General features: G+C 41.9%; 1 protein-coding gene across 18 annotated transcripts in view; it reads right to left on the reverse strand.

Annotated features, from left to right (window-relative positions):
• The window catches only part of dlg1b (discs large MAGUK scaffold protein 1b), a 471,082-nt gene that overhangs the window by 225,529 nt on the left and 234,795 nt on the right, over positions 1-10,758 (reverse strand). Inside the window, exon 1 of one of the 18 annotated variants that reach the window (XM_043702497.1) lies at positions 1,866-2,384. The exons of the other annotated variants lie outside the window; for them this stretch is intronic. Coding sequence (XP_043558432.1) covers positions 1,866-1,955 — 90 coding nt within the window. The 5' untranslated portion in view covers positions 1,956-2,384. Of the gene's footprint in view, positions 1-1,865; positions 2,385-10,758 lie in introns of those variants that run through there. 18 annotated transcript variants of the gene reach the window in all.

Here is a 10,758-nt window from a genome sequence, read left to right on the forward strand (position 1 = left end):
CTTCCCGACCTCTTCGCCCCCAACCCCTCTCCGGCCTATCACCCTCACCTTAACCTCCTTCCACCTATCGCATTCCCAATGCTCCTCCCCCAAGTCCGTCCTCCCTACCTTTTATCTTAGCCTACTTGGCACATCCTCCTCATTCCTGAAGAAGGGCTTATGCCCGAAACGTCGATTCTCCTGCTCCTTGGATGCTGCCTTCTCCAGCAACACATTTTTCAGCTCTGATCGCCAGCATCTGCAGTCCTCACTTTCTCCCATCCAATGTAGTACTTTGTTCCCACTTCCTCCACATAACCTCCTCTAACCCCAATAACCGTATTGAACTCCCTGAAAATAATGCTTTGGTCACAACTGCTTCTATATAGCAGAAAATTCCACAAGCTCACCCCTCTCTGGACATTTATCATCTACATTCTAAATTGCCTGCACCATATACTTAGGCTGCTACTGCTGCTTCTTCAGCTCATATAAACAATAATTGGAACGGAATAGCTTCTACTCCTTACAACATTGTATCCTTCTGGGGCTATGCTGTAATTTTTTCATCACTTCACATCAATGCAAAATAGCAATTTAATTGCATGTTTACAGTTATGGTCGTGCCATTCAAAACCAAGACTACTTTGTTTATTAGGCTCTTAAAGCAATACAACTCTTAACCGGAGTTTGAAAGTTGATTCCAAAGCTTATTACATTTTGTTTGAGTTCTGCAAACAAATAAAACTACAGAAGGTATGGATTTGCATTTATATATTTATTTGGTTTTTAAAAAATTAATTTGACCTTTCATCAAAACATTCTCAAAAAAAGCTCATTATTCGGTCCAAATTAAAGTTTAACAACTTAGAATGCATATGCTGAAATCCAACATGGAAGTACAAACATTAATATAATGGAAATTCTGAACTTTGACACTACAAAAAGTGATCCATAACTTTGTCTCGTGTCCCAGCTTAAATCGCTTGCTTCAAAAAGCCAAGCAGTTGCTTAATCTTTTTTCTGTGTGCACGTCCCATTGCAGCACTCATCTCTTCCCACAGTCTGTCAAAAGGCCTATCAAGAAGCTATATGCTGTGCATACTGCTGTAACTTAGAAAGCCGCAGGTTTAATTGGCCCAGATGCAGATGGCCTTTTGAAACATACAGCTTGCAAATTACCCCAGAGGCTTGGGTGAACATTGAACTTTGAAAACTAAATAAGTTAAGATTCAAGAGTCTTGATATCAACACACCATTACTCATGCATTTTAAGAGTCTTCTCCACAAATACCCACATTCGTCTGGCATTGAAGACTAATGAATTTTGAAAGGAGATGCAATATGTGCCTTTCAATAGAATATATCCAGCCTCCGAGCCTGCTCTTTATTATGTTTAACAACAGGAAAGAAAGGAATCGCAGCATAAACTAGCTTAGTAATATAATAGCTACATGTTGATAACCTCAATTTCTGGTAATTAATCAGCACTGCTCATTATTTTCCTTAGCATTTCTACAAGCAAGGCTATTTTCAAACTAGCATCCAATCTTCAACAATCTTCACAGCTAAATTCCAAGGAAGCTTTCACCTCACTGTCTACAACTTCAGCTGCACATGGCAAATTGCTAACTGGAATTCTTGAAAAAAGAAGAGAAAATGAACAAACACGACAAAAGAGATTCAATAACAAAAAAGAATTAAAACGAGAAGCTTCTCAAGAAAACACATTGTGACTTTAGGATTTTAGGACTATTAACTGACAGACATCATTCGCTTATTTTCCACAAGACACAGCCCTCACGACAGCAATCCGATGCTTCTCAAATCGGAAGTCGATACGTAACAAGTAGCCAGGCATTTGCTGCTCAGTTCAATTATCTTACCGACAAATGAAGATGCTGTTGCCTGGATTTCCGTACATTGTTGATAAACCGACGACCCATCTTCTTGGCATACCATACAGATGCAAACATCCTTTTCTCCCAAGGCTGCTTTATTCTTCCACCTCCTCAACTGCACTGCTGGATTAGATCTCACTTTATTGCAAAGCATCTGACAAAATGCAGGTACTTTAGGAAGATAAAGTAGATTGTGCTGCGTCACACTGTCATAGGTTATTTTTGCGAGTGGGGGGGGACAATTTAACCTTGCAATAAATCAGATTCAGTATTTCTACAAAGCAACAGTGGCCCACACAGAAAGCGCTAAAATTTCATGCCCACTTTGAGCTCGCTTGCCGACTGAGCTGATGTTATTACAAACAGGTTTAATTTACAATACTGCTGAATCCAATTTAAAGGCAGCAGTTAGGATGTGAGGAGGTGGTGGGCTGCAACAAGTCTGGCAATGCTTTAGCAGTGAATGAAGCTGAATTCCTACGGCATTCGTGATTCAGCAAATGTCTCATCAACGCTGACTAAATAATGTGAAGGCTGCTTAGTCACAAGGGGTGCCTTACACCAGGCAACCATAGGATGCACCATCAGTTCTGCAAATGATAATACTGAACATTCATGCTGTCCACCCAGGATTGCCGAATGCAGTTTCAGCGCACCACATGTTAACCTTCACCATGAGATAATCCTCTGTCAAATACCATAAAATACCTAAGCTCACTTTTCTGCACCCAACAGGTAAACTGATGGAAGTATTTAAGTAGAACAATGGGTATCATCAAATTGAACATAAATATAATAGGTCATAGAAAAACTAAAAAAAACACTTTTTTATTTTGGTTGTATGCATGCGTAAAAACTAAAAACACTGAAGCTTTGTAGTTGCATCAAGTACTTGAGGTTAATAACTAAAATGTAGCCCCAACAGCTGCAGAAACAATTAAACCAATGGCTGTCAGCAGCACCTTACCACCTGCAATTAGTGATGAAAAATAAGAGATTTCCAGAGCAACTGAACACATTAAATCTATGAATTAAAAAGTGTCAGGACATATACAAAAATCATGTGATTTTTTGCTGTAGGGAGGGGGAAAGGGTAGGTCTGGGGTACGGGGAAAGAGAGAGGGAGGGTGCGAGAAAGGTGAGGAGAGAGAGAGAGAGAATGACACATAGGGCTTCAGAGTAGGTGTCATATTAGGAGCAGGCTGTTTTATTACATTCTCAATTAGGAATAACCATATTGCATACTGGATCAGACTACATTATGTCAGAAAGGATTGTGCTTACTTAAAAATATTTCACCAGAATCACACATTGAGAAGAAACATCTTGTTTTGAATGACTCAACAGTGGCAGCAAATAGCAAGCACGCACCAATATGGAGCAAAAAGAAGAATTAACCCTTCAGGCAATGCAGAAGATAAAGTGACAGCACTTTGCTGCTCTTTGTTTTGCATTTACTAAAAATTAAGTGATAATACTGGATTCAGGGGCAGGCTCAGGGGAATGGAAGAGATTTATTGCTTGAAATGTATTTATACAGCAATGATTCGGAGTAAGGAAAAAGCAGAAAACAGGGCAGCATTAAATCAGCCTTTTAAGAAGAGAGACTAAATTTTGACTAAGTTAAAAATCACAACACCAGGTTATAGTCCAACAGGTTTATGTGGAAGCAGCAGCTTTCACAGTACTGCTCCTACATCAGGTATCTGAAAGAGCAGCATCAGCCACCTGACGTAGGAGCAGCGCTCCAAAAGCTAGTGCTTCCAAATAAACCTGTTGGACTATAACCTGATGTTGTGAGATTTTTAACTTTATCCATCCCAGTACAACACAGGCTCCTCCACATCAAATTTAGACTAAGTCAAGAGTTGACATGGCTTTCTCAGGACAAATATTTCTAATTCTTAAAGTAAGTTTGACCTTAATTGTGCTTGTGAACAGTAATCATCTTCTCAACTAGCAACTTGGATACAACAATAAGGCACCATGAGAGATAAAGCAGTATACAGGAATTAAACACTAATATTTTGTTGAACACAGCAATCTCATTATTTTGATCAATACCAACTTCCATCTTCTCCAGATTTGATTGGTCCCTATTACCTACCCAACTGCAAACAGTCACAAGATTATCAGAAAAGTGGCATGACCCAAGGTTGTTTATAGTTGAGTTTTGGGATCTTATCCAAACATAAAAGGCAACAGAAAAGTCATTGTCTCTTCCTGTGAACTCTGTTATTATCTGCCAAAGTTTTCTATCCAAACATTACTTTAAAACTGTTCATGTCTGCTCTATTCAAAAGTGCAAAACAGTTCTCCAAAACAACTGATGCATCATTCCTTCCCAACAATGAGCATAACCAGTTTTTGGTTCGGCTCTGAATTTAAGATTTCTGATATAGATGCTTGATTCTCTGGAACCCTGCTCTCTAATGTCAGTTACAATTTCGTCTCAGTTGAACTGCAGACTGAAAGGTTTGATCAAAAATAGAAAATGAAAAAGTTGGATTCAAATTCACTGTTGTTTCTTTTAGTCATTAACGAGATATGAGTGTTAGTGGCTAGGCCAGTGTTTATTGCATGTCCCTAATGGGTCAGTTAAGAGTCAATGTTACTATGCGTTTGGAGTCAGACCAGACCAAATAAAGATGGCAGATTCCCACCCCTGAACAGCATTAGTTTTTACTATAATCATCAGACTTTTACAGCACAGAAAGAGGCCATTTGATCAATCGTGCCTGTAGTCGAGAAAAACCTGATTATATTAATTCCATTTTCCAGCTCTGGCTCATAGCCCTGGAGGGTAGGGCATTGCTAGTGAATGTCTAAACAGTGCTTAAATGTTGCAAGAGTTTCTGACTCATCCAGCCTTTCAGGCAAGGAGTTCCTGACTATCACTACACTTGGGGCAAAAAACATTCTCACCTCTTCTCTTCGATAAATGCAAGGTGTGGCATTTTGGGAAAGCAAAACTTAGCAGGACTTACACATTTAATGTCCAAGGGAGTGTTGGTGAACAAAGAGACCTTGGAGTGCAGGTTCATAGCTCCTTGAAAGTAGAGTCGCAGGTAGATAGGCTAGTGAAGGCGGCTTTTGGTATACTTTCCTTTATTGGTCAGTTCATTGGGTTTAGAGGTTGGAAGGTCATGTTGCGGTTGTACGAAAGTTAGTTAGGCCACTTTTGGAATATTGCGTGCAATTCTGGTCTCCTTCCTATCGGAAAGATGCTGTAAAACTTGAAAGGGTTCAGAAATGATTTACAAGGAGGTTGCCAGGGTTGGAGGATTTAAAATATAGGGAGAGACTGAACAGGCTGGGGCTGTTTTCCCTGGAGTGTTGGAGGTTGAGGGGTGAATTATAGAGGCTTATAAAATCATGAAGGGCATGGATAGGGTAAATAGATAAGGTCTTTTCCTTGGGGTGGGAGAGTCCAGAACTAGAGGGCATAGGTTTAGGGTGAGAGGCGAAAGATATAAGAGAGATCGAAGGGGCAACTTTTTCACGCAGGGGGTGGTGCACATATTGAATGAGCTGCCAGAGGAAGTGGTGGAGGCTGGTAGAATTGCAACATTTAAAAGGCATCTGAATGGGTATAAGAATAGGAAGGGTTTGGAGGGATATGGGCCAGATGCTTGCAGGTGGGACTAGATTAGGTTGGGATATCGGGTCGGCATGGATGGGTTGGACCGAAGGGTTTGTTTCCGTGCTGTACATCTTTATGACTCTAGCCTTTTGCCTCTTACCTTAAATACTATGCCTCCCAGTTATTGAACCCCTCAATCATAAAAAGTGTCTTTCTATTTATCCTTTCTATACCCCTCAAACTTTATATGCCTCTCTCAGATCCTGTCTCAACCTTTGCTACTCAAAGAAATCACCTCTGCAGACTCTCTACTCCAAAACCTCTTTCTTCTCATGTGGTGACCAGGGGTACACACTATGCTCCAGTTTTTACAGTTCCAACATAGCCACCCTGCTCCCACATGTTTTTACTAGCTGTGCATCGGAAAGCAAGTGTCCCATAAACCTTCTGAACCACCTTATCTACATACCTGTTACCTTCAGGGATCTATGTTTATTGACACTAAAGATCCCTCTGATCTTCAATACTTACAAGGATCTTCTCAATCACAATATAAATCCCTCGCTTTGTTAGCTCTCCCCAAGTACATTACCCCACAGTTTTCTATGTTGAACTTCAGGTTAGCTTTGTAATCCAAGTGCTTATTGAATTCCAATTTCACCATCTGTCATGTTTCCAGAACGTTAACTTGGATTACTCGTCTAGAGATATTACCGTTACATCACTATCTCTCCTTATGGTTGCCACTATGACAACTTTCTCCACATATTCTAGGCTCAAACTGACAGTTTGCCAAATAGGTTTAATTCAGGAAATCACAATTCGTTTCTGTCATTTTTGCACCATTATAGCCAACCTATCCCTTACATGATAAAGTCATTTCTATGCTGCACAATTCCAAATGAAACACCAAACTCTCACCATCAATTAAAACCGGAAATAGAAAGAGGCAACTCATCAAGGGATGGACAGCACGGTAGACTCACAGGAATGAGACAGTTGGTTGCAGTAAACTTGGAAAACCCAGAGCTGCATGTCCCAGTTAAACCAACCACCCAAATGGCACACGAAGATCATTTGCATTACTGTTCTTAAACAGGACAAAGTGCCTGACTCCTGCTCATTTTCAACATCATTTAATGAAGCTATTCAGTTGTGTACCATAAATTCATTAAAAACCTCTCATTTGCAGGTAATAGCTTATTCTGTGTTTGGTGCCTTCTACAACAACACAACTGAAATCAAAAAGCAAAAACAAAAAGCAAAAACAAAAAGAACTGTGGATACTGGACATCAGAAACAAAATATAAATTGCTGGAGAAACTTAGCAGGTCTGGCAGCATCTGCGGGAAGAAAAATAGGTGATGGGAAGGCTCCATCTCCACATGTGGTGCTACCAATGGTCTCCATTAGCAGCTGTGGATTCTCTCAGGCTGATCTTTACTCATTCCTTTCTCTGCCCAACTGTGTTTCTCTCTGTGAGCTCCATCTGCGCCTATCATTCATCCTTCCCCCTCCCACAACCCCTTCTCTAGCATCAATAGCAGCCTTTTCCTAGCGGCATTCAGTTCTGGAGAGTCACTAGACCCAAAATGTTAACTCTGCTTTCTCTCCATGGAAATCAGAGTTAGGTAAAAAGTGAAACTAAAAAAATGTCATTTATAAATATCTAAAACAAACATATGATGATGATACATTAATACTTATATAGTGTCACTCAAATTAAAAAATAAACGTATTACCTCAATCTGAAACGGGAAAGTTCTTCAGTTTGGTTGAAAAACAATGCGTTCTTCCCTCCTTTATCAGGGCTTCCCAGCTGCAGTTCCGATTATCAGTCACCTACTTATATCTTTCATATAAATAGCATTCAACCATTTCAGAATATCAAAGCGATTGTGACAAGATATGGTAGGCCAGTCACGTGATTTCCATGCAGCCTTATATATAGATGTTATTCACCGACATGATCAACAGCTATTTGACATTTAACTATCACACTGGAGGTAGGATTTTAAACAAGAACACTTATTTCCAGACCAGTGAAGCGTTTTTTTTAAATCATGCTAGCATTTAACTTCTCAAAATTTTGAAACATAATCACTGTTCTGATAAAATTTATGATAAAGGTCGGTGTCATTTTTCCAGTGCTTTGTCACATTTCTAAGCTCCTCTACAAGAGCTGAGGTCCCAAGTACTGATGCTTGTGGTCCCCAACGAGTCAGTCTGCCACTTTGCCCAAGAGATACCTTTTGTTCCAAAGCCCTCGCCCAGAAACAGGACCAGCTCACCTAATACACATGCTTCACTCTCTCCAATCACCCAACAGCTCAGAGGCAGAGGCTATCTCTTGACAATTCCAGCTGTTTCTGTCCATGTTCACACCATTCTACCTCTTCCCAACCCCTCTAATTCAACCTTGCATGTCTCTCAACAGCCATTTCAACATACACTTCTTTCAGCACTTCAATTTATTCTGGTAAGAACACTCTCCAATTACATACGCCAAAGTTGATTCCTATTGACACAGGCGTTTCTGAGCCCCTCACATCTCTTTGGAATATTACCTGTGGCTATACCTACTGCCAACTGGGACGTACTCCCTGGCATTTTATATCTAAACACTCGGCACACAGGGTCATACAACACTGAAACCCTTCAGTCCAACTTTTCACACCGAATAGACATCCTAATGTGACCCAGTCCCATTTGCCAGTAATCCTCTATATCGTTCCTATTTATATACTCATCCAGATGCCTTTTAAATCTTGTAATTGTACCCATCTCCCTCCATGCACGCACCACTGTGAGAAATTTATCACTCAGGTCCTTTTTTAATCTTTCCCCTCTCACATTAAATCTGTGCCCTCTAGCTTTGGACTCCCCAACCCTAGGAAAAAGACCCTCTGCTACTCACCCAATGTCTCTTGTGATTTTATAAATCTCTATAACATCACCCCTCAGCCTCTGATGCTCCAATGAAATATAAGTTTATTCTATTGAATATAAGTTTGTTATTAATTTTATAGCAACTTGAACTAAGCTTTCTACTTTAGTACTGAGTGGGTGTTCAGATAAATGGGGTATGGATGCTAGGGCAGTTGCTTGCTCCTCCTGCAGAATGTGGCAAGTGGGAGACATGGCACATGTCTCCGCTGGCTACATCTGCGGGAAGTGCACCCAACTCCAGCTCCTTGAAAACCGTGTTAGGGAATCGGAGCTGGAGCTGGATGAACTACGGATCATTCGAGAGGCTGAGAGGGTAATTGAGAGGAGTTACCGGCAGTTGGTCACTCCTAAGGCTCAGGACAAGGATAGATGGGTTACAGTTAGGGGGAGGAAAGGGGACAGACAGAGTGCAGAGATCCCCTGTGGACATTCCCCTCAGCAATAAGTATATCATTTTGGATACTGCTGGGGGCGGGGGGAAGAAGATGACCTACCAGGGGAAAGCCATAGTAGTCAATTCTCTGGCACTGAGCCTGACGCTGTGGCAAAGAAGGGAAGGGGGCAGAATAGAAAAGTACTTGTGGTAGGGGACTCAATAGTTAGGGGAAATCAACAGGAGATTTTGTGGTCAGGATCGGGATTCCCAGAAGGTATGTTGCCTCCCTGGTGCCAGGGTCCGGGACGTCTCCGATCGGGTATATAAGGTTCTAAAAGGGGAGGGCGAACAGCCAGAAATCGTGTTACATATTGGCACTAATGATATAGCCAGAAAAAGGATTGAGGATATAAAAAGTGATTTCAGGGAGTTAGGATAGAAGCTGCAAAGCAGGACAAACAGAGTAGTGCTCTCTAGTTTACTACCGGTGCCACGAGATAGCGAGGGGAGGGACAGGGTGTGGGCGCAGCTTAACACGTGGCTGCGCAGCTGGTGTAGGAGGGAGGGCTTCAGATATGTAGATAATTGGGATGCCTTCTGGGGAAGGTGGGACCTGTACAAGAAGGACGGGTTGCATCTGAACTGGAAGGGGACCAATGTCCTGTGTGGAAAGTTTGCTCGAGTAGTTCGAGAGGGTTTAAACTAGTATGGCAGGGGGGTGGGAACCTGAGCTGTATACCGGAGGTGAGAGTTGATGCAGATGAGGCAATAGCAAGAGGTAGACCAGCTAGTGGGAAGGAATTTCCTGGGAAGGAAACAAGGGATCAGTTAAAGTGCGTTTGCTTTAATGCAAAGAGTATCAGGAATAAATGTGATGAACTTAAGAGCATGGATCAGTACCTGGTGCTATGATGTTGTGGCCATAACAGAGACATGGGTTTCTCAGGGGCAGGAATGGTTGCTGGATGTTCCAGGGCTTAGAGCATTTAAAAAGAGTAGGGAAGGGGGAAAAGAGGAGGGGGTGTAGCACTACTAATCAGCAAGGGTATCACAGCTACAGAAGCTTCCATTGTCGTGGAAGATCTGCCTACCAAGTCAGTATAGGTGGAAATTAGGAATAGCAAGGGAGCAGTCACCTCGTTAGGGGTTTACTACAGGCCCCCCCAATAGCAGCAGGGAGATTGAAGAAAGCATAGGCCGGTAGATTTTGGAAAAGTGTGATCGCAGTAGGGTTGTTGTAATGGGTGACTTTAACTTTCCCAATATTGATTGGAACCTCCTTTGAGCAGAAGGTTTGAATGGAGCTGTTTTTGTAAGGTGTGTTCAGGAGGGTTTCCTAACTCAGTATTTGACAGGCCAACAAGGGGAGAGGCCATGCTAGACTTGGTGCTCGGAAACGAGCCGGGGCTGATATCAAATCTCGTGGTGGGAGAGTATTTTGGTGATTGTGACCACAATAGCCTCACATTCTACATAGCTATGGTGAAGGAGAGGATTAGGCAAAATGGAAGGATATTTAATTGGGGAAGAGGAAACTATGATGCAATTAGACAGGAGTTAGGAAGCATGGACTGGGAGCAATTGTTCCATGGTAAAGGCACTATAGACATGTGGAGACTGTTTAAGGAACAGTTGTTGCGAGTGGTGAATAAATATGTCCCTCTGAGACAGGCTAGAAGGGGTAAGATAAAGGAAGCTTGGATGACGAGAGCAGTGGAGCTTCTCATCAAAAGGAAGAAGGTAGCTTACGTAAGGTGGAGGAAATTAGGGTCAAGCTCAGCTCTAGAGGATTACAGGCAGGCGAGGAAGGAGCTCAAAAATGGTCTGAGGAGAGCCAGGAGGGGGCACGAGAAAGGCTTGGCAGAACGGATTAGGGAGAACACAAAGGCATTTTACACTTATGTGAGGAATAAGAGAATGGTCAAAGAAAGAATAGGGCCGATCAGGGATAGCATAGGGAACTTGTGTAT

Source organism: Chiloscyllium plagiosum, chromosome 13 (genome assembly GCF_004010195.1).
Source record: "Chiloscyllium plagiosum isolate BGI_BamShark_2017 chromosome 13, ASM401019v2, whole genome shotgun sequence".
In the NCBI taxonomy this organism is placed as follows: domain Eukaryota; kingdom Metazoa; phylum Chordata; class Chondrichthyes; order Orectolobiformes; family Hemiscylliidae; genus Chiloscyllium; species Chiloscyllium plagiosum.